Below are 27,917 nucleotides of genomic sequence, written 5' to 3' on the forward strand. Positions count from 1 at the left end.
TACATCACGATGCACCAATTCTCGGCGAACGGCAGTTTTCATGCAAATTTGCCGAACTTTCTTATTCCTGTCAGAACATGCGACGATCCTTTGGACGAGCGAACTAACAAATTTCATTTATGAGATGATTGCTGCCCGCTTTGCGATAGTGCTTTCCCGCAGGGACGGATCGACGGCGGCGCGCACGATACCGAGCCCAGTCCAGCCGGGAACGCCATCCAATCTTAAGCCATGTGTCGCCCCTCGCCCATCTAGAATCCCTCGTCTGAGCAAGCGCAGCCGATCATGTCACCGCGGCTTGTTGATCCGGGGGAGCTCAGCCGGGTATCTCTCACGGAACCGAACCGTCACCGACATCAGAGCATCTTCCGTGCCCATCAGTGCCGACTAACCTACCATCAGCTCCGCCTTAGCGTGGAAAAAAGTCTCTCAGCTGGTGCTGCCTCCTCCCCCGTCAGACAGAGTCAATGTCCCTACATCAGTGTGCCCTTATCGCGCCCCTTACAGCATCGCGACCCGGAACGGCGTAGCACGCAAAAAGCTTCGCTCGTGTGCGTGCCGAGCGTCCGGATCGCGGTCTTCGGGGCTAGGGCTGACAGACATGGGCCCGCGCGGGTGATGTTGGTGTTCGAATGACGGTTACGTGCGTCTCGCTCTGTTGGACCCGTGTGTCTCCGAATGTCTAGGACGGTGGAAGTCAGCAGTTTCAATAATTTTCCACGGAACGAGACACGCTGGGTCGACAATTGTTCGAAACTGACACAGGCCGTACTCTTGTATTTCCCCTCATGTCTTGGGGGATGAGCCAATCGTAGTTGACGGAATGATCTGTCAAGCTCCGATGCGTTACACGGCAATATACTTGCTGAGGAATCAGACGGCCGAGGCGTTGTCGCGTTTGAAGCTGCGGCCAGCGAAGAATTCTAGTAGGCGACACCATTTGTCTCGTTTTAGATTTATCAAGTGCTCATGGAAGTGGTTGAGATCACCTTGTATTGCTACACTGCTATCTAGGAAAAGCCGACCTCGTCGACTTTCTGTCGTCGTGAGAGTACCCAGACATGAAAACCTCCTGCCGAACCCATGCCATTTTTAGTAACTAAACCCACATATTCACTTGAGGCTCACACAGCTAGTCCTTCTCCCGACCTGGATCCTTTCTCTCTCTCTCTGTCTCCTTGATAGCTTCAATCCGACAAAGTGTGACCCAGCTCCTTTTCAGCGTCCTGCATATACTCCACCACCGTCTTAGCATCTCCCCGGATAAGCTCGTGATCTCTGTCATCTCCCTTGCTCAATTGCTCCAGCCTCTCGATCCAGAAGCCCCATCGTTGCAGACACATCATCGGGGGGCCATGATACAGTGGTCCTGGTTCTTCGTAGTCCATCGAATCCTCCTTCGGATGTTCCGCACCAACGTTTTCCAGTGCCCATCTGAGAAGAGGTTTGGAAGCCAGACGCATCGACCACTCACAGGCGATAGACATCCGACACTCAGCAATGTCAATATCTGGGCTGATCTCCTCCTCGAGGGCCGATCTCATGGCATTCATGGCATGATGATGAGGTCCGCCAATCGCACTTGCCAGACACAGGCCTCCGAAACTGTTCAATTGCTCCCAGGCAAGTCTACTTTCCCAGGTGAGCTTCGTGTATCCCGTGGTCGGATCTGAGAGTAAGTCAGTGATTACTTCCCAAAAGTAAAGCAACTCAGAGGTGGCATACCAGAACAAAAAGCAGCATCCATGCAGTATGAAAACATGGGAAGATCCTTCCACAGACGCCTTTCCTCCTGCAGGGCCGTTTCTCGTCAGTATCGATGAAGCATAGAGAAGATCTTGAAAGAAAATAACTTACACTACCAATCTTCACGTATCCCCTCGCTTGGCGATGCAACGATGAAACAACCCAAAACATCGAATACACGCTCCTGAAATCACCAAATCGAGCGATGTCAATGAGGATTTCCCACAGCGTCCACAGCCAGTCTTTGACCTCTTCCTCCTGATCGCTAGGCGGGCAAAGACTGTCAATCTTCGCGGCGGCTTCCTCCGAAGATTTTGTATGGATAGACGCAACGGCGGTAGCCAACACGTCGATGATGGCACGCTGTTGCTCAGAGAAGTCTCGGTTTTGGAATCTTTTGATTCTGTACACAGGGTTCGAGTTCGGGATCATTTTGTCGTCTGCATCTTCGTCTGACTGGTGTTCTGCGGCAGTGTGGAATGAGGCGTTGTCGTCATTCAATGCGTCGGATACAGTCGTCAAGTCCTCAGTGACCACCGGAGGAGCTCCTGTTGGCAGATCTGAGTCGCTGCACCGACCAGACGAGAGACCAAGAGCGGCTTCGAAATCCTCGCTGGATTGCGACTTGGGTCTGTCTGAATATTCGATTGTGGGGTCGGCGTCGATTGTTTTGGAGAGATCGACGTTAAAGAGACCCTTGCGCTTCCCATTTCTTGAGCCAGTATCATAATTGGCGTCAACGGGTCCTCCAAACAGCGAGCGAGAAGATCCAGCATCGCACCACGCCTTGGTGTCAGAGGTGATGCTTCGGTCGATGGACACAAGCAATCCTGGAAAATTTTCACTGTATCGAAATCCAGGTGGAGGCGAGGGCTGAGGAGGGAGAGTAATCTGGGCAGTGGAAGGTTGGTTTGCAGAAGCCTTTGAGGTAGACTCAAGAGCAGGTCGAGTAGATTGCTGAAATCCATCGTCGGCTTCCGGTTCAACGGCGATGTCAGCGAACATTTTCGTCAGCTTTGCTTCGTCGCCTGTTGCGGATTCGGGAGAGGGATCTGTCATAGGCTCAGTCGCGGACTCGCTAGTATGCTCCTTGACGCTGTCCGGCGCGACCTCTGGCGCAACGTCTGTCGGGGGGTCAATCTTGGAGTTCATGCTGTCGTCCGGGACAAAAGTCTTCGTCTTCTTGGTTGTACGATCGTGCCGCGAGAAGAGCAAGGAGGAAAAATTGAGAGAGCAATGCGAAGGGGAAGGGGAATGTGAAAAGTCGAGGTGGTTGAGGGAGCGAGTTGGTGAAAGAAGGAAAGAAAACAAGACGGTTGAGGGTAGGTGCTGAAATAATTATCAGGCTTGATCACAGCTGATCTGAAAGCAAGCTGACCGCCCCGCTTGTTCTTTGTAGATGCGGGTGCCCTTCCACGGGCGACCCTGCCACGTGACCCGTTTGTCGCAACTTCACCTCAAAGATCACCCGACCGCCCAGTGAATTAAGCAAACCCATCAGGCGAATGTGTTGCCATGGCAGATACGGTTTGTTGACTTTGGGCCTGTCCTCCGGTACAACGATTGAACGACCCTACCTACGGTGCAAGTACCGTCGTCGATCGATGTGGGTCCTGATCATGAAGCTATTCCCAAAATCCGGGTATGTGAAGTAAACAGAGCAACTGCCCATGTGGCAGGTACTCAACAGAAATCGTGATGGCCCTTGGAAGCTCTTAATATTTGGTGTTTGAAAGTGTGTGTATTTTGCCTCACCCGCATCACCTCACGCGTTGCTACGTGGTTGCTTGGGAGGTTGATGCCTCAGGGGATGGGCTTCGTCTGATGATACATCGCGCTAAAAAGGGGGTACCGCAAGTGAATACAGAGACGAGGCCTCAGGCTTTGATCGCGTCAGAGTGATCGCGTCTCAAGGCCTTCACCATATAAAGACGTCAGAGTATCCCTCCCCCTTTCAAGCCCACCAACCCTACCCTTCTCGCGATCTTTCCCTCTGACTCCTCTTGACGAGAACCTCAAACCTTGGTGATTGCGATCTGCCATTACAATTCACACTGTCTTCTCACAAACTACCCCTATCATCGAAGACGTGACCATGTCTCTCAGTCTGTCTCGTCTGCAGACCAGAGGAAGCGCCTCCAACAACTCGCGCCCGACAACTCCTCCCAATGCCCCAATGACATGGGCCTCCGTCGTCTCGCCCAGGGCTGGCCGCCCGGTCAACCACTCCGAGAAATCCTTCGTGAGCCGCGTGGCCCGCCAAGAAGAGGCCGACATAGAAGCCGAAAGGGCCCAGAGACGCAAGTCTCACGACTCTTACGTACATCAGTCCCTCTCCTCCATGTTGCATGCCTATGAAAACCAACTGACTTTACTTCAAAGTACTCCGCCCATTGCGAAGACGAGCCTCAATACGACCATCTAAATGCCGCAGACATCCGCCGCCAAGTTCGACAGGCGCCTTCAGAACACTACTCTCGCGGCCTCTGCCCACACGAGTACGGCAACAAGCCTCCCCTCCCTCTGCAAGCAGAGCCAAGGTGGTCGGAGTTTCCGATGAAGCCTAGCCCTTCCAAGGGTGAGCGCGGAAACAACTACACTGGCGGCAACCCCGGTCCCGTCCGAGCAATCTACAACGACGACAATCGCGAGGTGTTCGATGTGGCGTATCACGACAAGACGCGTCCTGGCCGCAAGTCGAAGAACGGGAAGTCTTAGGAGAGCCACCCGTTTTCGCTGGCGACGTACCGTCCCGCCTTCCACAACCCAAAGCCTTGAAGCTTGCAGCTATTGGATCAAAGATGAGCAATGTCATCTTTATGAGAATCAGCGAGTTTGTGTGGACACAGCTTCTTTCTTGGTAAGCGCGATATCCCTTGTCCTAGACGATGTTGCTTCCATCGCTAACACCTTTGTCAGATTACAAGCGAGGCGCATTGCGGTGCTTGATTGAGAACATCACGAAGGATTGCAGGTTGGATGGCAGGTTCTCGAAGATGCAGACAGGCCACTGGTTTATCAAGCCAGAGGAGCATGAAGCAAACGCGTGGCGGAGAGCTGGATTTGGATGGATAATGACTTTACGTGGTGGGCTGGGGATAATGAGACATGGATGATATTCTTTTGAGTTGCATTGGTTGTGCTGATCTGACGGTGCCATGGCATCGAAGTTGGGGCGTTTTGGCATTGGTTTCGTCGTTCTGCACTTGGCTTGCAGATTGGGCTTTATGAGCAAAAAATACCCACAGCGATAGAAGCTCTTAGTTGTGCTGTTTTCCAGAAATCAAGTTTGTTCTGCTCCTGATGAAAACGCTCGTCCTTGTGGGATTCCACAGCGTGGTAACACAATGCTTTCTATTTCCAAACAGACCGTAGACCTTTGAGTCGCGCTGGATCAATGCCAACTACTAGCCTATGATAACTTTTCTGCAGGCTTGGGGAGCAGTTCATGCTGACAATAAACGACGCACACGCTTCTCGACGTTTCTTATCGTCTTCGCGGCCTGAAGTGCCATTTCCCGCGTGTCTTCTTCCAATACAGACGCCTCCTTCCCAAGCATCTCCAGACGTTCAATCCAGAAGCCCCATCTCTGCAGACACATGGTCGCAGGTCCGCCGTACAATGGGCCTGCTTCCAAATATGATGGCGAGGCCCTGGCGACTTTCGCACGACCAGGGTTCTCCAGCGCCCACCGTAGAAGAAACTTGTCGGCGTGCTTGATCCAAAGGCAAGCGACCTGTATCCTGCAGTCTGCAAACCCCGGCAACGTATTCACATCCTCCTCAAGGGCTGTACGCAATGCTATGATAGCTTGGTCGTAGTCACTGGCGAGACCTGAGCGCATCAGTCGAGCCGCAAAGCAGCTGATGTTCTTCCAGCTCTGGACGTCTGCGGGGTCAAGCTTTTCTGCTCCCAGTTTGCTGGTTGGGTCTGTATTGGACATGATTCAGAATCATTCTTCGACATGGCATAAAAGGTAGAACTTACCATTTTCCCAGTACTCGTGAAAAGCGATTGGGAAGACGGGTAGATCTCTCCACACGCGTAGATCGCTCTAAAAGCATAATCAGCTGATGTACAACTTCAGAATATTGCAGGGGCAGCCTACGCCCCAGACGTCCATCATCCCTTTGGCACACTGCACCAACTCCTCAAGGATGCGGATACAACCCTCTTGTACTGTGTCTTTCGATCCAATATCTGCAACGATGTCAAGCATAACAAGCCAGACCATGTACATCCAATTGTTGGCCTCTCCAGTTCGGTTCAAGGGAGGGCAGAGATCGTTGAGCTGGTGCGCGGCCTCTTTTGCTGCTTCTGGAGTGGCGGCGGAAATTCCGCGAGCGAACAAGTTGAGGACCGCAATATGTTTTGAGGTGATGTCCTTACCATCGAGGTCGTAGCTTTGCAGGATCTTGTCCTGAATCTCGAGCTCGAAAGCAGCAATTTTTGCGGGCGAGGTCTCGCTATCGACTTCTTCAGAAGCTGGACCATGAGTCTCGATCTCCGCACTAGGCGCAATTGGCAACTGCGTCGTGCTTCTTGCCTCGTCTTCTGCCGCAGGTTCTCCATTAAGCTTCGTGGAGCGTTCTGCTCGAACTTTGGCGTCTGCTTGCGCGTCCCATTCCATCGCTGACTCTGTTTGATTCGGAATCTGTGCTCCAGTCTGAGTATTGATGGATTGTGCGACGCAGGGTCCCTCTATAATGATTGACGTGAGTGGATGGTGAGATGCTGTGTTATAATAAGACGTCCAAAACACGAACACGCGTGTGGGAGTTGGAAGATATGGGCAAAAGGTGGAGCGCCAGAGTATCTGCGACTAGGTGAATACGGAAAGTGCGAGAGGTGAAGGTGAATTGGCGTACCGGAGCAAGGAAGGAGGTGGCGATGTGAGGAGGAAGTCACTCGCCCCGCCTGCTTCTTCCTTTAAGCACCCAACAGCCTCACTTTCTATCCATGTGGCTCAGTTTGCGAAGCTTTTGATACACGAATCAACTTTCGCTTCTAGTAAGTAGCAAATAAGTAAAGACAAAACTCCGTGAATTTAACTGAGTCACTGGTTATGGTCATGACGAAAGTGAAGTATCGTCAAGTCCTCAGACAACATCCGTATGATGTTTACAGACACTTGATGCCCCCTGAGTCACCTGTGACATCCATACATTATCTGGATCTTTGATCTAGGAATGCACAGAGTTATCATACTATGCGTGGAATATTGTCACTACTCTTGACTTGTTGACGTCTTCGACTGACGTGTTTGAGACACGCCCAACCTTACAGAGGAAGCATCCACTTCACAGTGATGGCTTTTCAGATATATTCGAAGCAAATTTGTCTGAAGATGATATTCACTTGGTATCCCTTTGGATGATGCGCGCCAGGATATAAGCAATAGCAATATCATCCTCGCGCAGACGGCGACACGAGGTGAGTGAATTCTTAAACCCCATCCACTTCAACGCTGGGAAAGAAAATTCGAAAATAAAATCCCTTGGATTTCTCCCGAGTGAACACTCTCTCTACTCTCAGTCGACATTGGTATGATCCCAACTGCTCTCGCCATACTATCTCAGGAGTTTTCTCGGCGTCTAGGTGGTGTAAGTCTTCCTGCATGTCCACTTTGCGCTGAGCCATCTTGAAATCTTCCCTCACTCTCTATATGTCTCTCGATAACACTGATTATCTCGCAGGTACAGTACTTGAGAAGGAACAATACTCAAGATGAGCTACTCGTCTAACCGTCACCACTTCAGAAGTGGCAACGGTTCCTCGACGTCCTCGCAGACGGAAGTCAGGACTTCGCGTCGGCAAACCGCGATTATTGATGTCGAGGACCAGCGTGAGATTCACCGCTGGACGTATGGACCTCGTCAGGAGGAGGATTACCTCGACGAGCAAGATCTCGAGCACCGCCGCCGTCGAAGCCCGACCCCGTCTCATGTGAGTGATCCGCCGGTACTTCACGTCCTAGCTGAACGTAACCCTGTCATTATTTCGCAGTACGAGACCGACTGTGAAAACCCCGAGTACAGGTTTCTTCTCGCCTCAGATGTCAGACGTCAGGTCCGCCAGGCTCCTTCGTACCATGGTGGAAATCGCGGCTATCCCCATCAGTACTTCAATCGCGAGAGACTCCCTGTCCGATCCGAAGCTTCTCGCTACGAGCATCCCATCATGCCAAGTCCGGGTGAGGGTAGAGAGCTCGACAACTGGAGACCTGGACTTATACCGGGACCCGTCAGGGCGATCTATAACGAAGATGACCGCACCGTCTTCGAGGTGGGATACCACGAGCGTAGTGCCGCACCAAGTGGACCGCACGTCGGTGCGAGACAGAGTAATACCCCGTTTAGGCTCGCCAGGTACCATCCAACTGTTGACTACAGGGATGAAGATGAGAACAGGCGCTCGTAAGTTCGGCATTGATTTTGCTCAGTATACATCTTTTCGTGTCTTTCGGTGCCTCGCTTGCCGGCCATGGTTGAGAAGCATGGACGTAGAGAAGAGGTCTTCATTCCCACAGACCGGGGGTATCTCTGGATGATTTTGTTACATAGCATAGCGCACGGCGTCGACGGCATCGTAAATAAAGAGACCTGTTTCTTCATTTGTTATCGTCTAGTATATATATGGGCCTCCGGCTGAGTGGAACGAAAGCTTGCGCGTGGCGCAGATGCATAACCGTTACAGGCTTTATACCCATCTTCTTCTCAAAGCTGACTCTTTGCTCTCCCGTATATTATGGCCCAAGCTTGTCAGATAGGACCCAACAAACCAAGCTTTCATCTTTCTTGGTGATGAATGCAATGCTTGCAAGCAGCGCAACAATCGGGGACTGCTCTTTGAAGATCGCCACCTTTTGGTATTGACGCCTCGCACTATCCGCAGTGCCTATGATACTGCCAAACTTAGATATGAAAGATGATTTACATTTACAAAAGATTTACACAAGTATGGGACAATCTTGAGCCCTGTCTACTGCTCATCGTGCTCCTGCGGCCAGCAAGCAGCTACCTCAATCTCGCCATCCTTGCCCTCCTCGAAGCTGAGCGCCACGGTACCTCCAAATTGGAGCGGGCTGCCCTCCCAAATGACAATGTCCTTGCTCCTCTCAAGGCCGAGAATGTCTTCGACGTTGCTTGACACAAGACGGACGGTCTCCTTGGCTCCGAGGTTGGCGTACTTGGCTGCCCAAGAGGCCTCGAGCGCAAGGTCGTGGAGGCGGTAGTCGGCTGGCATGACTAAGGAACGGAAAGTGTCAGTCTATGTATTATTTTCATAGCGACTGTATGAAAGGGAAACTCAGGGGGAAACATACTGTCAGAGACAACGGCAATGGCGAAGTAAACACCTGCCTCACTCAAGAGTCGGGCGACACTAGGCGTCAGGGGCGGGCCGACGACTGCGTCTCGGTGTCGGAATTCGTCGGGTGCAGGACGAGTCTGTGTGAGAATGAGAGGGATCTGGGATTTGGCGAGCTCCAGGGCGACCTGCAACGCATGGTTAGTCAGATAATGGGCAGCGTCAGGGATGACACTTACCAGAGGGGCCTCAGCACCGCCTTGAATAACAATGTTCACGTCGGGGAAGTCCTTCTTGATGCTGATGATTTGCTGGATGTCCCACTGTGCACATGTCAGTTACGATGCACCAAATCTGGCCGTTGGGTGACTTACGTGGTTATTAGCCTTGATAATGAGCGGCAGCTTGCCGTGCGCTACCTCTCCGAAGGTCGTCTCGTTGTGCTTGCCCTGGCCGTCCACCAGAATCTTGCGCAGCTTCTTGACGGCGTTGCTGATGGTTCCCACGCTGGCCTTGGCGCCATCATCAAGAGTGACATGCAACGCGACCTCGGGCTTGAAGATTCCACCATCTAGGAGGGTGCGGCCCCGTCGTGTGAGGATGCCGACGCTAACACCGTTGACGAAGCCAGCGTCGCTGACGGGAGGAGAAATGGCACGAGAAACGCCACCGAGGCGGGCGCGTGCAAATGCCTTGCCCTCCAGCTGAACGCCGTACTTGGCAAAGTCAAGGTTCTCAGGGTCGTTGCCGTCGCGCTTGAAGTCGGCGTAGCCATCGCCAGTGGAGGGTTCCGTCGCAATCTCCACCAAACCGAGGGAGGATGTGATGGCCGTCAGACCTGGGAGGACGTGGCCGTCGGACAGATCCAGGGTGGTGACTTCGCCTTCTGCTGATGCCTGGGTGACTTCTGAAGCGCAGTTCTTGGAGGTGTTGAGACACGTGATGCCTCCCTTGTTGATCACCAAGGTCAGGTTCTCCCCGCTGACATCGTGGAAGGTCGAGGGCATCTGCGGGTGGTTCTCTAGGAAGGTGGTTGTGATGCCGTTGATGACGAATGTGGCCTTCTTCTTGGTCTTGGAGCAAAAGGCTTCCTTCGCCTCTGGCTCGAGTTCCGTTCGCATCTTGGGAGTGATCGGTGCGGGGACCTTGGCGGACGCCTCGTTGAAAGTCGTACCCATGCTCTCTTGAACAATCTGGTGCTTAAGCTGGGGGTTGCCGTCGATGTAGACCTGGAGAGGGGTCGCGCCGATAGAAAGGGGGTGGGCATCCCAGACAACCAGATCGGCATCGTATCCAGGACGCGCGTAGCCAATGCGGTAACCCAAGTCGATGGCCTTTGCGGGGATCGAGGTGACAGATTGCAGAGCCTGCTCTTCCGGCAAATGGAACGAATGGCCAACACCGGCCTGATACATGATATACTTGGCGCTCAGCTCCGCCGACGTATGGTCAGATTTGTAGGCGACAGGAACGCCGTGCTTGGCGAGGATTGCACCTGCAGACAAGCTGGGAGCGTAAGCCTCCCACTTGTACAGACTGAACTCGGCAAAAGTGGCAATCGTGACGTTACTGCAGGTTTGTTAGTTGTGGAGGTCGTTCAGATTACCCGGTGATACTCACTCCCCATAGTTCTTCAGCATCTCAGGGACTTGCCACGCTTCAATGGCATGGTGGAAGGCCCGGACCTTGACACCAAACTCGCCGGTCACTCGCAGCATGGTCTCCAAGTCCTCAGGAAGATAGCAGTGGTTCTGCATTGCCACGCGGCCACGAAGCATGCCAGCGGTAGACTCGAGCTTCAACTCGGTGGGAAAGTTTCCCAACTGCTCGATGAAGCGGCGCTTCTCCTCCATAGAGGCCGTCGACAAGAGCGTGGCAGCCTCGCAGTACTCGTCCTGCTTTTCAACAAGCTCTTTGGCCTTGGCGAATTGCTCACGGAGAATCCAAGCATCGGCCATACGAGTGTGGTCGTACACCCGCTTCGGGTTCTCGCCGCAGGCGAGCTTCATGTATCGATGGCGCTCTTCGATGGGGATTCCGTGCTCGAGGAGGAGCTCCTCCACAATGTATTCGCCCAACTCTCCAGAGTTGAGAACATTCTTGATCGCAGTTCCCTCACCACCCATGACATTGGCGGATCCAGGGAGAAGGAGAGACGAGGTGATGCCACCTGACATGATGATCTCTGTGGCCACATCATACGCCTTGGTCGAATCGAGAACGCGCACGAAGGGCGTCAACGGGCCGTAGGCTTCGTTCACCTCGTTTGTGTCGTCGGTGGCAGACAGGCCAGGCCACATCATGACTGCATGGTGGGAGTGCATGTCAACCAAACCGGGTGTGACAAAACGACCGTGCACATCGTGCTCGACAGCTCCATCGGAGCTGATTGACTTGGAAGCAGTCGTCGCCACCTCGGTGAAGAGGCCTTTCTCAAACTTGATGTCCATTGGCTCGGAGGCAATCGTCTCGCCGTCGAAGAAGGTCGCGTTGCGAAGCACAACAGGCTTCTCCTGGCCGCACTCCTTGTTCCATCGCGGGTTCGACGTACGCGACTTCGGGTTGGGGCTTTGAGGGAAGGTTTTGAGAGAGGCGCAGTGTTGCAGCGACTCCTCGAACCGGGTCAGCCGGGCGGACGAAGTCGCGTGTTGGGCGACATGGTCGAGCTTCGTCTCGCGATCGAGGAGAAGGCACAGCCAGGTAATGGCACCGCAAAGGAAGACGGCGAAGAGCAAGCGGACGGATATCAGGCGTCGGGCAAGGGTGCGACGAGTCCGGACGCGGGGGTAGGCGGCAGCTTCATACGGTGGTGGGGTCTGGAAGGAATAGAGGTCGGCCTCTTTCGAGGACCGGCCTGCTGATTGAGGCATCGTGTGATGATGCTTGGGGTCGAGAGTGCTCCGGGTGAACGAAGCAATTGGTCACCAAAATGGCACTTCGAAGTAGCAGAAGAAGGTCGACGTATCGTAGAGAGTGGGACGTCACATCATTTTATCAGTGGCAGCCTGGGGTAGCTCTCTTGTGAGCTTCAGATTACGACTTTTCGCATCCATGAACGGGAATCTCGACCAGTTGGGAAGGTCAATTCAGCGTCGCTGGAGCTCCAGGAAAGCTTGGGTGATGAGCGGGGAAGCGGCAGTGGTATCTCACGCGATAAGCTTCTGGAGTTGTTAGTCCGGCCATATCGTATGGGAGTGATCTCTAACAGGAAACATCCGTCGCCCCCAAAGCTACTTGTGCTCCACTGGAGCTCTCATCGCCAACCGGGAGCTTCGCTGCAGAGTGTGTGCGACAGGGGAACTTTTGGGGAGCAGCATGTTGCGTGTCTCATGCTGGACGTGACGCAACCCAGAGTGAGCGTCGCTGGCGCGTCCAGACTCTGCATCGGCGCGTCGACTCGAAGTGAGCCTTGTCACGACCTGCGTGGGAATGCAGAATAGGCGCTTGGACTGTCCATCGTGCTGAATATTCGAAGACGAAAGACCTTTCACTCTTCACCAAACGACGACGAGTCCTTCTTCATTGCTGGGATTCTCAAAGTTTCCTGCTCCATCGGCAACAAACCCCCGGGCCGCCACCTCGTCCCAACTATTGAATGAAGCCTCGTTGCGCAAGGGAATCTTCAATTCAGCCGTTCCGACACCTGCAATCGACAATTGCCCATACCAAAGCCAGGGCGTTGTAGATAACCACCTGCTTTTAGATGAGCGAGGAGCTGCTAGAAACACCGGACGATGATCCCTGGGGGCGGGAAGTACGGGGAAAGGCACACTTGGCACCGGATCTGAGCCAGCACTTCCTGCAAGTGGAGGTCTTGGGTTAGTGACGGAGAGGGAAACACTGTGAAGGGGGGAAATTCGTCTCGTCTTTCCCTGGTTGGCTTGGGCCGCCTCCGTCTCTGGTGGACCAATAGGTCTCCCCCTCCCCCAAAACGGCATCTGCCACAGTGGGCCTGTTTTGGCTCTGTTTTGGAGTGTTTGACCCTTGGGAAATCCCAGCTGCAGCGACAGCTAAAGCTGTTCTGTTCTGGTCTTCCTGCTGAACATTGACATTTTCTGCGATTCAATGTCTCTTTCCAAATTCCATATTTCTTCTGGTTCCTCCTCACCGCGCCTAGATTGGTTTGTTTCCTCGCCTGGCATCCAATCATTTCGTGCTTTTTTCGATCTACCAGAGACAGCCTCTGCACTGTAATGCTCCTTCGCCGGCGTCTATATCCATTGTCTCGTCCGTAATCTTTCCATTTCTCGGCACTCGCCTTCGTCCTCCTTGCATCTTCTTCGCCATCGACACCACAGACATCTCCACCATTCATCACGATGCCGGAAGCAAAATTGGAAGAAGCAGTTCAGCTGCGCCCTCCGCAGTCTACTGCCCGCCTGATGGAGCGCATCTGTCAGCTGATATTTGTCTACGCCATTTCCTTCGCCGCCATGTTCATGCTGGTCACCAAGATTTCCCCTGGAAAGTGGCCGCTAAAGGAGCCGTCGCTGGACAAGCCCAGACTCAAGCTAGGGGCCACGAACCGCGACTTTCGCATTGGCATCTTTTCTGATCTGCACTTTGGGGAAGTCGAGTTCGCCTCCTGGGGCATCGAGCAGGACGTCAACTCCACTCGCGTCATGAAGAATGTCATGAGGAGCGAGCATCCGGATCTTGTGGTACTGAATGGCGACCTAATTACCGGCGAGGACACCCACAAGGAGAACTCGACAGAGTACATCAATCAGATCGTGCGGCCCATGATAGAGGCTGGCCAGAAATGGACCTCTATTTACGGAAACCACGATTCCAAGCACAACCTGGACCGCGAACAACTCTTCCGCGCCGAGAAGGGCTATGACCTCTGCTACACCACCTCCATGGGCGACAAGCTCCCCGGCATCACCAACTACTACTTGCCCATCTTCGACGGCGACGCCAAGGACCCCATTGCTCTGCTGTGGTTCTTTGATAGCCGCGGCGGCACTACCTACCAGACCGACTCCGACAATATGGACGATATTCCCAATTGGGTCGCACCTGAGACGGCCGAGTGGTTCACCACGACCTACGACGAGCTGAAGGAAAAGCACGGCCGTGTCATCCCTAGCGTGGCCTTCGTGCACATCCCGCCCCACGTTTTCCTCGACGCCCAAAAGTCAAATCTAGACCCAAGCAAGTTTCCGGGCTTGAATGCCGACTCCCCGTTGGCCATCCAGGGCCAGGGCCAAGAGGACGACCCGTTCATCGAGGCGCTGCTCGAGGCCGAGGGCCTCCACAGCATCCACGTCGGTCACGACCACGGCGACTCCTGGTGCTCCACTTGGCCCGGCCACGAAGGCGGACTCGGCGCCGAAGCTCCATTCCTCTGCTTTGCAAAGCACACAGGCTATGGAGGATACGGCGAATGGAACCGCGGTGCTCGGATGCTGAGACTGCTGTTTTCCCAGGGCGATAACCCGCAGATGTCGGTCGAGACCTGGGTCCGCATGGAGGACGATCAAGTCATCACACGTGTCTCCCTTAACGAAACCTACGGCCTGGATTCCTACCCTTCCAACAATGGAGAGTGAGGGATAACGGGCTATCTATAACTACAAAGAAACGCATGAATTACAAAGCGTTGCCTGGACGGATTTATATCACTGCAGTGGAATATGCAGGATAGGCTATTGAGACCCGGCCAAGTCAACCCAGGAAGCAATAATTCCCACTTCGGCTCGTTTCGGCCGCAATAACTGGTCTTCGAGACAAGACATTCGTGGCACATTCTCCCTCCGAAGGATGTAGGATGCTGTGCGCCCACCCTTCCATACATTCCCTCACTCCTCCTCCCATTCCTCTGGGCTCGCACGGAAATTGCACAGTCCTCGCCCTGCGGTCAGCTGCGGTCAGCACCACACTTTGCGGCCGGCCGACGCCTCGTCGCAAGCTAAAAAAGAACGCCAAACAGGCCGCCAGCAATCTGTGCGATGCAGCCATAATACCATTGTCTTCTTCCTTCGCGCACTTTGTCTTTCTGTTCCTTCCGCCATCGATCTTACCGTTCTCCAAAACATTCTGCGGCAGAGTCTGGGACGATCATTATGGACAGAAACACAACATCCAGTGAGCGACCACCGCCGAAGTACACGACTTTCAAGTCATTCGCAATGTCTCGCCAACCTCTTCAACATGCACGACGACCAATTTACATTCTAATTGTATACTTACTTCTCCTACTTGGACCCTGGATTTGCATCTGTGTCGTCAATCAGCGAACAACGTCCGATCCTTGGGGCATCCTCATGCGGGATGATTTCGACAAGTACAGCCGATGGATGCGCGTGGCGCCGTTCCTGAGTGCAGTGACGGCTGTCATTGCGCTGCCATGCGTTGCGGCTCTTCTGGCCCATGGTGCAGTGGTGTTCTCTCAACGACGATCCCATCGGCAAGCCCTCAGCCTCCGACAGCTGTTTGCTCTTTCCGACATCCAATGGACGGCGGTTTTCTCAAAAGGACAGACATCGTCTTACCTGATGATGGCTACGGCATTGCTTCTGCTGGGTAAGCTTTTTGGCGACTGCTTGTGATCAATTGGCTGACCAGATCTAAGTTGCGGCACAGTTGCCTCTTCAATCACTGCTGATGCCGATGTCCGCTCGTGTGGTTTACCCATGCGACAGCTCTCGACATCTGACAAAATGGGATCGCACGTGCGATGGTGCAAGGTATCGGGCAGAAAGGGTCGGCATGGAGCCTGAGCCGGCTTTGCTGAGGGTTTCCACCAACTTCCCCAACATCATCAGTCCAGTGAGATCCAAGCTGGCCAGCATCACGTCAGCTGACGTCCAGGAGAACCTGTGGCGCGACGGAAACACTGACAGAAGCTTTGTGACTGGATCAGACCACAAGTACAATGACGCTTTCTGGGTTTCGTCTGTGCCTGCAGGAACGACAACGGGACCGCTCCGTCAACACTCGATGAGACTCAACTCAACTGCCGACTGCCAAGTTGCGACTCGTGAAGACTTTCCTTCGGACTGTGTCGGCTACTCAACCACTCTTGAAGGATTCGGCGTCACCATCAAGGTCTGCATGCCTGATGACTCCAAGAACCCCGAAGTTGAGCGAGCGCTGCTTCCCCCGCGTCGACGTCAAGACATTGACGAAGTCGTGTTCATCGATGCACAAATCAGCCCTGAGGCATTGCAGGCCTCTGATTTCGTCTCAGACCCAGCGGAGAATGTCACCCTGAAATGCACGGCCAAAACAACCCGTGCATTCTTCGAGCTTGGTAACTTCTACACCAACCTTAATCAGTCAGGCATTATCGACGAGTGGCCCTCGGATGAGGTGATGAAGGCCCAGTACCACGATTACGACTGGGCGGGCAACCTCATCACTAGCGAGTGAGTTCAAACATGCCCAAATTTAAGTCTGATACTAACACCCTGCAGGTCGGATCAAGAGTGGGATCGCGACGTATTCGGGGGATGGACTTCGTCTCAGGGCCCGCTGAGGACAACTGTAGAGGCCCTCTTCGGCGCCGAATCGTACCCGCAAGCCGTACTCGCCTTCCTCAGCCAAACTTTTCCCGATGGCCAAATGCCCGGCAACCTCACTTTGACCGATGACTCAGTCCGCGATGCCACCAAGAAGGGTTGCGCATTGCCCGCACCTCTTCATGGCTGGCAAATGCCGTACAACTCCAAAAACGACGAATTCGACACATGGTACCCTTCCATCTATAACGGATGCACGCTGAAGAAGCTTCCCAAGTCGCTATTCAGGATCGCACAGGGTCTGCGTCACTTGACTGTGGCTCAAAGCACTCTCGGGGTCGGCATGTACCTGTCCAACGCTGCCGTCCTGCAGGATGCAGCTTCGAACGATGCGGCAAGAACGATCTACAACCTCACTGGCACGGCTTTCGTTGCACCAAAATACAGCCTCGGGGCGACAGTCATGCTCAGCGCGCTCATTGCCTTTCAGGCAATCTGTCTCGCCCTGCTCGTCTGGTACATCTGCACCCTGCCGACATGGACAAACACACTCGATTCGTTTGCGATGTTCAGAGTAGGCTCGCAACTGAAGGACTCTGTCAACCTCCCTCCTATGGGCCGTTTTGACAAGGACGATATGCACAAGTTCAACGAAATCGATGGCCTAGTCGGAGTCGTCCCGGGGCCGGGCATCACGATGGACGACGATCTCGAGATGGCGGCCATGACATCGTCCAACCGTCTGATCCGAAGTGCATCTTCGGCGCAGCAGTACGAGATAATCAGGCCCTCATCGCCGGCCAGCTCAGTCAGTTCAGCCTCGTCCGTGGATATGCCGGCCGTGCCGCCGCAAGCTCGCCAGGTCCCTGATGGAACTTACCCGGGCGGCGTACCCGGGATGTCGGCCGCTGACTTGAGCTCCTACCTTCAGGGGGGAGGGCTTGCTGCGCCAGTATCCCCAGTCTCATCCGTGGCGTTGTCTGTGAGGAGTGCGTCCCCGCCGCCGCCGTATTTGCCGACGAACTCGTCAAACAGGGAGCAACGGACGAGGTTGCCGTATGAGCTCGGCTTGGGAGCCCCGGGACTGATCACAAAAGCATTGTGGAGCAGGAATCAGCCGAAATAGTCGGCTTTGGGAGTTGCATTGGGCCGTCGCTTATCACAGCCAGCAAGCCTTGGAGTTTACATTCATTCATGTCGAATTAGAACTGATACCCAGAAAATAACAAACGTCGTATTATTCACATTGTCGATGCGTTTGTCCTCCTGAGAAGTATCCATTGCCGTCATTGGAAGTCGCCAACAGCGACAGATGTATGTTGTCGTTCCAACTCTTGCTTAATTAAACTCTCCATGATATTCAGCCTCCTCGACGCCCACCAAGACTCCTCGGATCCCAGCAGCAGCCTTGAAGTTCGATAAAAGTGGTACAACACCAGCAGTGCCCTCGTGTCACTGCTGATAACCATTTCTAGAAAGGTGCCGACGCAAAAGAGCGGGAATGAGAGGATGTACCGCTCAAGATCGGCTCTTTGCGGTGGCGACGAGTTGGTCTCTCTGTGCCCCCAGAGCGCGAGGATAACGGAGAGACGCGTGACGATGGCGTGGTAAGCCTCGCGCTCTTTTGTCGCCTGGGCGGAGAGCTGTGTTTGGCTAGTTGATGATTCGTCATACCGTCTCATGAAATCTGCTACTATGCCTTCACAGTCCATGCCCTGGCTCGCTACGATATCTTCCAGAGTACTACATTGGGATATCGACGACATATTTGCGAAAATGCTATCCGGGCCTTGGGCCCTTGTGCTGGACAGGAATACCCTCACACCGGAACTGAGGAGGAACAGCTGGTCACCCTTGAGGTCCAATCGACGGCCGTCAGCTGGCTTCCCCTCGTCTTCCAGTAAGTCTAGGTTGCACCACGTGAGGTAGTGGATCAACATGGCCGTGAAGAACAGCGGGTTGTGCTTCTCACGGCCATCGTCCTGGCTGAGGGCGGCACTAAAGCCAGCACAGCTGCGAGACAGGAGTGCCAGTGCAGCTTCATCGTACAGCGGCTCGTCTGGGTGCAGGGCGCTAAGGTGTCGCGCCGAGGTGGCCAGCATGGCGGTCATCAGGTACTCTTCCTGCCAGTCCCGTGAGTCAACTGTCCCTGCTCCTCAAAGGTAGCAAGGAATATTCACCTTGAAAGCGAGCGACGTCGCTGGGCCCCATACTTCAGAAAAGCAGAGAGTAGGAACCGTGACGTGCTGGAAGTGATGGAAGAGCTCCAGGTGGACGAGGTTTACCGGCCCAGAGAGGTGTGGCGGCCGGGAGGATGCGGGTGAGGCGTCCTTTTCAGGAGTAGCGGAGGACTTGTGGGGTTGATCGCATGTTTCGTTCCGTCTGATGCAGTTCGAGCAGGGTGTTTGCTCGTCGCACTTGGGATCGTAAGAAGCCTGATGGGTTCGTAAAGCACCAGGAGGGAACGCACCTTGACTTTCCGCTTCTTGCAGGCGCCACAGCCGCCTCGGCTCTTCTTGTGCGCCCTCATCTTTTTCGTCTCGTTGTGAGCCGTGTCGATGAACCGCAGCGACCGACCGGGTTCTGTACCCTGAGATCTGGGGTCTGACATCGTGTGATGGATCACCTTGAGCAGTAGGGGATGACTCTATGGAATGTTCGTGTAGCTGCTGGTTGAAAGGCTCAGGGTTGAACTTTCATAGATTAGAGAGTCACTGCATCTCGACAGGTACTGCTCGATTTGTATGATTCCGGTCCCGGGGTTTTTTTTTGGGCGCCATCAAGGACAGGTTCGATGTGGACTCGGAGGGGTGTTGTCAAATGCTGAAGTGCCTGGGGTAAGCCTGGTTGGGAATGCGCGGGGGTGGCTGCAGTCCGAATAGAGTTTAGCTCGAGGGTACCTGGATACCAGATTAGCGGTGCCAGGGGAGCCGGCGTCTTCATTCGCCAGCGTGTAAGTGAGTTAACAAGAGCCGGCTGCGAACTGTCTGCGGACTTGCATAGCACATTGACACTCTGCGACTGGAATACGGCTCTATCGAGCAAATTTCTTGACATAACAAAGTAAGGCTGCGGGTTTGAAGGAAGAATTGTGTTCCCATGACGTAATTTACGGGTCCAACCTCTCTGGGAAGACACCTTTTATCTCTCTCGTGAGAAACAACCGCATAATCCACAGTTGATCAAGTCAGGAGGGTAGATATATGTCCAGTCACACCATTTTCGAACAAAAAGCTAATTTTGAACGAAGAACATAGCAGGGACGATGACGATGCCAACTACAACGAGCAAGGACGACAACGGCGGCAAGGAGGAGGACGGTAGTATTAGAGTCCACCGGAAAGGTAGTCCATTAAGAGCAGTAAAAGTTGTGGTCTCTTGGTACACCAAATTTCCTACCAGAAACTCTCTGGTAGATGAAGTCCCCCTTGATAGTGTAGGCATCTAACATTATCAAGACTGACATACTGACAAGTCCTCATGGCCCGCCAAAATCTCAATGAAAGTGACGAGGAATATCACCGAATGCCTTTTTTGTTGTTTCTCGCTCGCTCACGATCCGACCAACTAACCAGGCGTTCGTTTCCTCGTACCGCCTTCAATCCATCCTTCCCCCGGAGGCATGAATTTCCACCTCTTTGGCCATCGACCTACCAGGTCACAAATTTAGACTTTTCTGTGCCTGAAATCAGGGTTACGGGTACCTAGCTTGAAAGATGCCGGTTCCTGAAAAGATGTTAGAGATACCTCTGGCAATTGATGCTTGAAGATAGACTTTTCTGTGCCTGAAAACAAGATTACGGGTTCCTGAAAAGGTGGTCTATGTTATCTGACCCTTCAAGCTCTCACGATTCCTTCGATGAATCCCTATAAAACCCCAATCTCTCTCATGGTCTGGTCCTCCTGAAATCTCTCCGTCTCTCTTCATCGTAGCTTGATTTCTATTTCGCTTCCAGCAGATACAATTCTCGTTACACACAACTCTCACCAGATACAACTTTCGTTACACACATCTCTCGCCATACACAACCTCCTTCACACACATACACCGTTTTTACCCTGTTTGTCTCGAAGTGGTCAGTATGACCTCTAACGAAGTATCTCGAGAGTCTTCTCAGCAGAAGCGGGAGGTGGCCTCCAGAAGCCCCCGTTTCTATGTTCAATTCGACTGTGGCCTGTCTATTCGATGCAAGCCTACGCCCACCCGCTTTCACGGCGACCTTTGGGTTGAGCCTCGTGAGCGGGCCATGGCAGCCATTCCTGAACACGACCAGCCCACACCCCGCGCTCTCAATCTCTTCACGGATTCCTCTTTTCCTGGCAAAGAGTCGTGGGGAAGTGGTCCCAGCGGTCACTCAACACTGGACAACCCCGCGGGAGCCACCGTTACTTGGCAACCCCGCCCCGGTCTCAGCCCCGACTGGACAGCCAGCACGTACAGGCTCATCAAGTGCCCCGACTTCCTGGTGGCAGAGCTGTACGCCTTGGCTCTCGGGCTCGAGACCGCCCTCTACCTGTCCCGCGCGGTCCCCGACCTTCGACAAGTGAACATCTTCACGGATTGCAAGGACGCGATCCGTTCACTCATGAGGGCCGACGCGTCGGACGATGATCCCTTGGTCCAAAGAGCCGTTGCGGCATCCGCCAAATTAGAGGCCAAGGGTGTCAGAACCGCAGTCCGATGGTGCCCGGGCCATGTGGGCGTTGAAGGCAACGAGAGGGCAGACCAGCTCGCCAAAGCAGTTCGCCGCTGCTCGACAAGGAAGGGGGCCGTCCCGACTGAGATGCCAGACAAGATGAAGGAGTACAGGGTCACCGTTAACGACCACGAACTCCGCTCCTTCAATGGCCGGTCCTCTCCGCCAAGTCGTTCGCCTAGTCCTCAGCCCGCACCATCGCTCTCTCAGGGGCCCATGATAGGGTCTTACAATGAACATGGGCTTTGGGTTCCTTCCTCCGTCCTGACACCAATTAACCCAGGACACCCAAGCCCCTTCAGACCGCCCACGCCGCCTGGTTTGGACTTGTTTCCCGCATACCAGGCGGCAATGAGTCTGACATGGCCCCAGGCCTACTATCAGCAGCCCCCCATGCAGACTCATGGGCTAACATACCCTCCTGGACTGATGCCCCAGGCCGGTGCCATGGTCTACGCATAGACCTGAAAGAAGCAGCGTCACCAAGCCTGCTAAGTCGGCTTAGTTCCCTGCCAAAGAACGCGAGTCCAACTCTGGAGAGGACTGGACCGGCATTGACGATAATGCCGTTCCAGCATCCCACCCGAAAAAGAAAAAAAAAGAAGAAAAAAACCAACATCTCTTCGGACACCTCTTCGGATACCAACCGCACGTTATAGGACATGCACTCTTCGAATACTTCCCTGGCAGCCGCTCTTCTTCACACCAAGTCGTTGGCCAGTACCAGCGTCCTTCCAGTCAGCTATGGAGGACATGGTTCTACACAGGGCCTTTCCAACGACTTACATGCCGCCAGCGGCGCTTCAGCGATCAGGTCTCCTCAGACCGACAAATGGAGACTACCTCGCACTTGCGGAGCCACCAGCCTGGAACATCCAGCAGTCTACTATACCGGCAGGATAACAACCACACCAGGTCGTAACACTACCGGGATCACTTTGATCTTGGAATGCGTTGCCGCCTAAACACATCCTGTCGGTAGAGCTCCTCTCAAACAAACGCAAGGCCTTTGTGCTCCCACGATCGCTTCAAACAACACACTCGTGGTAGACCGACGCTACAGTCACCACCTCATCCTAGAGTGCGTTGCCGCCACATCAAGGCTGTCACACTCCCAGGATAGCCTCCAACACCACAACTCGCGCCATAGACCAATGTCCCATCTCATCCTAGAATGCGTCGCCTACCTTAACAAGGTCGTGTCGCTACCAGGATTACTCACAACAACAACTGCGACACAAACTCATGGTAGACCAGTGTCCGGCGCCACCTCATCCTAGAATACGTCGCCTACCTTAGCAAGGTCGTGACGCTACCAGGATCTCTCAAAACACAAACATTGTAGTAAACCAATACTACAGTCACCACCTCATCCTTGAATGCGCCGCCGCCTCATCAAGGCCGTTGCGCTACTCGGATCACTCATAACAACAACACAAACCTCGTGGTAGACCGATGTGCCACTCATCCTAGAATGCGTCGCCTGCCTGACCAAGGCCGCGGCGCTACCAGGATCGCCTTCAGCATAAACATCATTGGCGACAATGCCATCTCAAGCGTCGAACAAGACGTTTCTTGTGTTACGACACAGACTACGCAGCACTCGACAGGAAGGACTCTTAGGACTCCACCCACCGTGACAACTAGAGTCACACTACCGGCTTAACGCCACTTTTGAACAACACCCAGCGACTGAGTTTTGCGATTGCCTTTGATTTACCTGTTTACCAACCAAAAACACTAAAAAAAAAAAAAAAAAAAAAAAAAAAAAAGAAAAAAAAACCATTGTGCTGCGTGGTCTGTTATTTCATTTCATTTACATCGCGGTGCAGTCAAAGACTGCAGGAAAGGGAAGGGAAGGGAAGGGAATGATAGGGAAGGAAGAAGGGAAGAGAAAGAAGGGAGGAAGCGCTGCGGTTCTAGTTGTTTGCTTTCGATGCTTACACATTTTGATCGCTTCGTACATACTTCTGAACAGGCACATAGAGAAAGCATTGCTGAGCGGTGCTAGGAATTGCCTGCAAACAAGGCACGGGTTTTGACCCGAGAAGGGTTTCCCATGACTTGGGGCAATATTATAGTACAATAACAACCTCAAGGTTGAATATACACAAAATATCAATGATCCCTCTTCTCTGACGTGACAGCCTCTTGATCGTGACTTGCATTGACGAGACGCTCCGTCGCCGTGAGCGTCTTATGGAATCTCCAAGGCTTGATGCCGCGCTCGAATAATTCGTCCAGCTCCGCAGCGGAGCGCCTGTTGTGATATCATCAGTATGTTTGTCAAATGATTCAGATGGGAAGACGTACCCCTTGGTCTCGGGAATCAGGAACCACATGGCCACCACGAACGGAAGTCCTACGCCGGTGTAGAACCAGGCCGTCTTCAGCTCCCAATTCCACTGGTTTCCGTCCACCATGTACGGGGTCAGCACGTTCATGACAACACCCGCAACGCATGTAGAGGCAGCTCCAAACCCAGCCGTGTAAGGCCGAAGCCTTTGCGAAGAGATCTCGCCGATGAAGCCCCAGCCGGTGGCTCCATTCGCAGTCATGCCGATATCTAGTCCAACATCGTCAGTATTCATCCTTTAAAGTTCAAGATGCCAACTCACTCCACAAACATGCAAAGAAGACCAACAAGACAAAGGTCGGCCCACGTCTCGGCACAACCCCGAGAATCCCAATGGCCATACACGCAGCCCACGACAACGTTGACCCGCTGCATGAAATCCACCTTCGCCCGACCTTGTCCGCAATCAGTATAAACACCAGTCCGCTCACGATGTTGATCCCGGACGTGATGCACGTCGCCTGGAACGGATCCTTGATACCCGCCTGCTTGAAGAAGTAGCTCGCAAACGTCGAGAACAGCGTCAGCCCCACGAACTGCTGCGTCATGAGCGTCCACAGCGCCGTCACCGTCCGCTTACCGTCGACGCCCTTGAAGATGGCGTACCACTCGACGTTGGCCTGGGACCGCGCGACCTCCATCTCGTGGTCGACGGCGATGACGAGCAGCTGCAGCTGCTGCTCGACGTCGTAGTCCTCGACGCCGCGGTACAGCCAGCGCAGCGACTTGCGGGCGGCGTCGAGCTTACCGCGGGTGACGCACCAGGCGGGCGACTCCGGGACGAGGACGTAGATGATGATCATGAGGCCGATCTGGCTCCACTGCGTGTAGATGGGCGTCTTCCAGTCCTCGGGGGCATACTGCGACATGACCTGCAGCGCGACAGGCGCGAAGAACTGTCCGAGGGCGAACCAAAAGTTGTAGGCTAGTAGTAGCCCGCCGCGGATTCTCGTTGGGGCGACCTCGGCGATGTAGGTCGGGACGGTGGACTGGAGGCAGCCTACGCCGACGCCCGCGAGCAGTTTGGCAACCAGCCATACGGGCCAGGTTTGGGCCACAGACTCGCAGAGGATACTCATGGAGAGGATGAACCAGTACCAATACATGGCGCCCTTGCGGCCGAAGCGGTCGGAGAGGAAGGGGACAGTCGTCATGCCGATGATTTGGCCGACGGACATTATGGAAGACCACGCGCTGAGGATGGGTGCGGCGAGGTTGGGTTCACCGCGCGAGGTGGTTTCCGTTGCGAACTGGTTGATGAATCCTGGGTTGGCGATGATGTTGCCGTTGATGCTACGTTGTTGTTAGTCTCATGTGGATGTCTCCTTCTCAAACTTGGTTCCTCAGAAGAACGAAACACAGAACACTTACCCAATCTGATAACCATCTGTCGCCGCGCTGAACGCAACAGCAAAACAAGTAGCGGAGCACACTTTGAAGGCCTTGAAAGTCTCCCACAACGTCAAGGTCTCGTAGCCCGACACGCCCTGGCCCTTGGCGGCGGCGTCGAGGGTCACGTCCTTGGGGTTGTCATGTTGATTCTCGAGTCCGACGTCGTCGGCGTGCTCAAGGGCGATTTCCGGCTTCTGGTCCTCTGTCTTCGTCATGCTTAAGATTGTCAGAGAACTTCACTCTTGCCAATGAGACTAAGAAAGCCGACATCCTGAGATGAACCGTTATATATCTCGCAATGCCAAAGACATGGGACGCAGACGGCAGAGCGGGTAAAGCCAGCACCACCAACGTCTACATGTCATCCAAGACCGCTAGGTCCCGGTGGGCTGGGCTGTGTCATTGCGCCAAGCATCTTGGGTCTAAATTATCCACAATGATATACCGAGGACAAGGAGGGCGTACCCAACAATCTGGGGTAAGAGTCTGGGGAAGTGGCAGTTTGATGGGGAGCAACAACTCCACGACGCCCGTTCGGTTTGCATTACCCCGGAATATGCCCCAGATTCCCAAGGAAGCTGTGATCGGTAGTTCGAGCCAAGAGGGCGAGTCGTGAGGGGAACCCCGCATCAACAGCATCGCTGCTCCAACTTGGAAGTTTTAAACATCGTTTTTCTTCTCCACTCTTTGGCTTGAAAAGGATATCCTACGCTCAAGGTTTGAGACGGTCGGTCAGTTGGTACGGCTGGTTGACTTGGAAGGTCCAACACAAGGTCCCGCTGGACATGGGGTTGTTCGACTCAGAACCTCGGTTGTCAAGAATGAGAACCAAGGCTAGGAAATCATGGTCCCGGACCCTTTGTACAGGAATCTGCTCTTCCACTTATTATTTGATTTGGGGCAAAACAATCGCAGTCGCATTGAAATGTCTGAATGTGAAATCTGTGCGGCCAAGGCCTGTTAACAGCCTTCGTTTTTCTGGCAATGTCGAAGATGTTTAGACTCAGGCCGCGTCCACTCTACTAACACGCTCTTCAGTCTGTACTAGGCGTCGTACGCGTCAACGAACATTCAATTTTCAGAGACTTGATGAGATGGCAGGAACTTTGCGATATGAACTTGGAAATTTTTCGATTTCTTACACCGACGCCTGCACTTGCTCTCGTCGTCATCGACCCTACTCGGCTCGCCTCTTGTGTATTCTCCGTTTTATATGTCTTCGTCGCCCGAGACGCTACACGGGACTAAAGGACAACAACTTCCCGTTGCAGTAGCACGGCGTCCATCATTGGCCAAAATTCACATGATGCAACCAATCGTACATGATTTATACAAGACAACTCCACACACGCCATCTCTGAAATGTTGACTTTGCGGACCTCAGCTTCGTCACCTTACAAGTACTTCTTGGGCATCGAGTTCTTTCTTCTCTTGTAAAGGACGTAGCCGACAGCGAGAACGACCTGAGACCCGACAATGACAAGGATAAGCTTGCCGTGACCAGGAGCGGCGTTGACGATGTTCGAGGACAGGGTGGAGTGATGTTCGCTCATGTAGCCCTTGAGAGAGTGCTCCGTATTCTTCATTTGCAGGTTGAGATCGGTGCGCATGGCGCGGATCTCGCGCTCGAGGGCGTTAATGCGGTCCTCAATGCTGTAGACCTTCTCGATCTTGCGCAGCTCCGTGCGGAGCGAGTCGAGAATCTGCGAGGTCTCTGCGTGGCGGTTCTCGGCGTGCTGGTTATACTGGTTGACAGAACGGTAGATGGTGCCGATCTGGTGGTTCACCGACTGAAGACGGTTGTGCAAATCGGCGAACTGCGCCTTGGACGAGGTGATCACATCGGCAGGGCTGTCGGGGATGGCATTGAGGTCGATGGGGTCCTCGTTGCCGCTGCGGGGGTTGTTCGGCTGACCCTGGTTGGCCTTCTGCTCGTGGGCTTGCTGTTGCTGCTGTTGTTGTTGCTGCTGCTGTTGGTGGCCCTGGTTTTGCTGCTCGCCGGCGTGAAGCGAGTCGGACATGACAACCATCTTGAAAATCTCGAAAGAGTCCGGGTTGTCGGCGCTAGCGGCGGTGATACCGAAGGAGTAGCCGGGAGGGATCTTGACCTTGTCAGTTTCGAAGCAAAGGCGTCCGTCGATCTCGACCTTGAAAACGCTGGAAGTCTGGCGCAGCTTAATCTGGCTGGGGCGGCCAAGGTTGCGGTAGTGGTACTGGCAGTGACCGAAAGCAAGGCCGCTAATATCACTCTGGGCCTTGTAGTCGGTCGAGCGGTCGTTCAAGAAGCCGCGAACCATGCCACCAGTACCGCCGTGACCGTCAACGACAAGCACGAGACCGTCGAAGCGGCCTGCAGTGTATGCTGAGCTCATGCCAACGTCGTTGGAACCGCCACTGGTGAGCCAGATGTTGAGGTTTCCACCGGCGCGCTCGCCGCCATTGGCACGGAAGTCGATGTCGGCGATCCAGTTGCTGTGCATCACCTTCTGGGTGCTCCAGATGGAGCCGCGCTGGTTCCCGGGGGCGACAGGGGTGAGGATGATCTTGTTGGAGAGGATTTCGGGCTGGTTTGGTTGTCCCTGGAGGACAAAGTTGGGAACGTGGCCATCGTTGTTGGGCGATATGCTGTTAGACGTCGTGGTTAGTGGGAGCTTTTGGACATCGGCCATACGTGGGCGCGCTGGAAAGATGCGGCTAGGAAGCTTCTTACCTGCCAGTGTAGCCAAAGCTGAGCTCATTGATGAGGTACTGAGCTTGTGTCAGGCTCGCACCGAGAAGAAAAGCGAGCGTCGAGCTCAGAGGAGCTTGCGACACACGCATTGCGACTGAGGGTGAGGTGGCACGCGGGAGCTATGTGAGGTGGTGGGAATGGTGGGGAGAGGAGAGAGGGCGTGGATGGGTATCAAAGAGTTGGAATAACGAAGCCGGCCGTACGCCCACAGGGTCGATCA

General features: G+C 54.0%; 11 protein-coding genes across 11 annotated transcripts; 5 read left to right on the forward strand and 6 right to left on the reverse strand.

Moving 5' to 3' along the window:
* Positions 1-1,187: 1,187 nt before the first annotated feature.
* On the reverse strand, positions 1,188-2,898 carry CGGC5_v007441 (uncharacterized protein; the record flags this gene model as incomplete). Its single annotated transcript, XM_032036028.1, has 3 exons — positions 1,188-1,669; positions 1,726-1,792; positions 1,858-2,898. The coding sequence occupies 3 exons, from the start codon at positions 2,896-2,898 to the stop codon at positions 1,188-1,190; spliced, it is 1,590 nt and encodes a 529-aa protein (XP_031885148.1).
* A 943-nt stretch (positions 2,899-3,841) lies between these two features.
* Positions 3,842-4,464, forward strand: CGGC5_v007442 (uncharacterized protein; the record flags this gene model as incomplete). The annotated part of the gene is made up of 2 exons (XM_032036029.2): positions 3,842-4,066; positions 4,129-4,464. The coding sequence occupies 2 exons, from the start codon at positions 3,842-3,844 to the stop codon at positions 4,462-4,464; spliced, it is 561 nt and encodes a 186-aa protein (XP_031885026.2).
* Positions 4,465-5,192: 728 nt separating this feature from the next.
* Positions 5,193-6,377, reverse strand: CGGC5_v007443 (uncharacterized protein; the record flags this gene model as incomplete). The annotated part of the gene is made up of 3 exons (XM_032036030.1): positions 5,193-5,677; positions 5,735-5,801; positions 5,856-6,377. 3 exons carry the CDS (start codon positions 6,375-6,377, stop codon positions 5,193-5,195), a joined length of 1,074 nt encoding a protein of 357 aa, XP_031885113.1.
* Positions 6,378-7,474: 1,097 nt separating this feature from the next.
* Positions 7,475-8,167, forward strand: CGGC5_v007444 (uncharacterized protein; the record flags this gene model as incomplete). Its single annotated transcript, XM_032036031.1, has 1 exon — positions 7,475-8,167. The coding sequence occupies one exon, from the start codon at positions 7,475-7,477 to the stop codon at positions 8,165-8,167; it is 693 nt and encodes a 230-aa protein (XP_031885112.1).
* Positions 8,168-8,728: 561 nt separating this feature from the next.
* Positions 8,729-11,925, reverse strand: hutI (Imidazolonepropionase; the record flags this gene model as incomplete). Its single annotated transcript, XM_032036034.1, has 5 exons — positions 8,729-8,994; positions 9,072-9,243; positions 9,295-9,378; positions 9,430-10,624; positions 10,676-11,925. 5 exons carry the CDS (start codon positions 11,923-11,925, stop codon positions 8,729-8,731), a joined length of 2,967 nt encoding a protein of 988 aa, XP_031885012.1.
* A 1,449-nt stretch (positions 11,926-13,374) lies between these two features.
* On the forward strand, positions 13,375-14,610 carry CGGC5_v007446 (putative inactive purple acid phosphatase 16; the record flags this gene model as incomplete). The annotated part of the gene is made up of 1 exon (XM_032036035.1): positions 13,375-14,610. The coding sequence occupies one exon, from the start codon at positions 13,375-13,377 to the stop codon at positions 14,608-14,610; it is 1,236 nt and encodes a 411-aa protein (XP_031885011.1).
* A 714-nt stretch (positions 14,611-15,324) lies between these two features.
* On the forward strand, positions 15,325-17,647 carry CGGC5_v007447 (uncharacterized protein; the record flags this gene model as incomplete). The annotated part of the gene is made up of 3 exons (XM_032036036.1): positions 15,325-15,583; positions 15,633-16,428; positions 16,477-17,647. The coding sequence occupies 3 exons, from the start codon at positions 15,325-15,327 to the stop codon at positions 17,645-17,647; spliced, it is 2,226 nt and encodes a 741-aa protein (XP_031885202.1).
* A 160-nt stretch (positions 17,648-17,807) lies between these two features.
* On the reverse strand, positions 17,808-19,132 carry CGGC5_v007448 (Sterol uptake control protein 2; the record flags this gene model as incomplete). The annotated part of the gene is made up of 3 exons (XM_032036037.1): positions 17,808-18,644; positions 18,702-18,938; positions 18,992-19,132. The coding sequence occupies 3 exons, from the start codon at positions 19,130-19,132 to the stop codon at positions 17,808-17,810; spliced, it is 1,215 nt and encodes a 404-aa protein (XP_031885010.1).
* Positions 19,133-20,603: 1,471 nt separating this feature from the next.
* On the forward strand, positions 20,604-21,680 carry CGGC5_v007449 (uncharacterized protein; the record flags this gene model as incomplete). The annotated part of the gene is made up of 1 exon (XM_032036038.1): positions 20,604-21,680. One exon carries the CDS (start codon positions 20,604-20,606, stop codon positions 21,678-21,680), a length of 1,077 nt encoding a protein of 358 aa, XP_031885201.1.
* A 1,656-nt stretch (positions 21,681-23,336) lies between these two features.
* Positions 23,337-25,181, reverse strand: fmqE-7 (MFS transporter fmqE; the record flags this gene model as incomplete). The annotated part of the gene is made up of 4 exons (XM_032036040.1): positions 23,337-23,478; positions 23,532-23,784; positions 23,837-24,867; positions 24,946-25,181. The coding sequence occupies 4 exons, from the start codon at positions 25,179-25,181 to the stop codon at positions 23,337-23,339; spliced, it is 1,662 nt and encodes a 553-aa protein (XP_031885009.1).
* Positions 25,182-26,360: 1,179 nt separating this feature from the next.
* On the reverse strand, positions 26,361-27,786 carry EMP47 (the record flags this gene model as incomplete). Its single annotated transcript, XM_032036041.1, has 2 exons — positions 26,361-27,591; positions 27,677-27,786. The coding sequence occupies 2 exons, from the start codon at positions 27,784-27,786 to the stop codon at positions 26,361-26,363; spliced, it is 1,341 nt and encodes a 446-aa protein (XP_031885008.1).
* Between the last annotated feature and the right edge of the window lie 131 nt (positions 27,787-27,917).

The sequence above is a fragment of the Colletotrichum fructicola genome (assembly GCF_000319635.2).
Source record: "Colletotrichum fructicola Nara gc5 chromosome Unknown KSG_Nara_v1_contig04, whole genome shotgun sequence".
Classification (NCBI taxonomy): domain Eukaryota; kingdom Fungi; phylum Ascomycota; class Sordariomycetes; order Glomerellales; family Glomerellaceae; genus Colletotrichum; species Colletotrichum fructicola.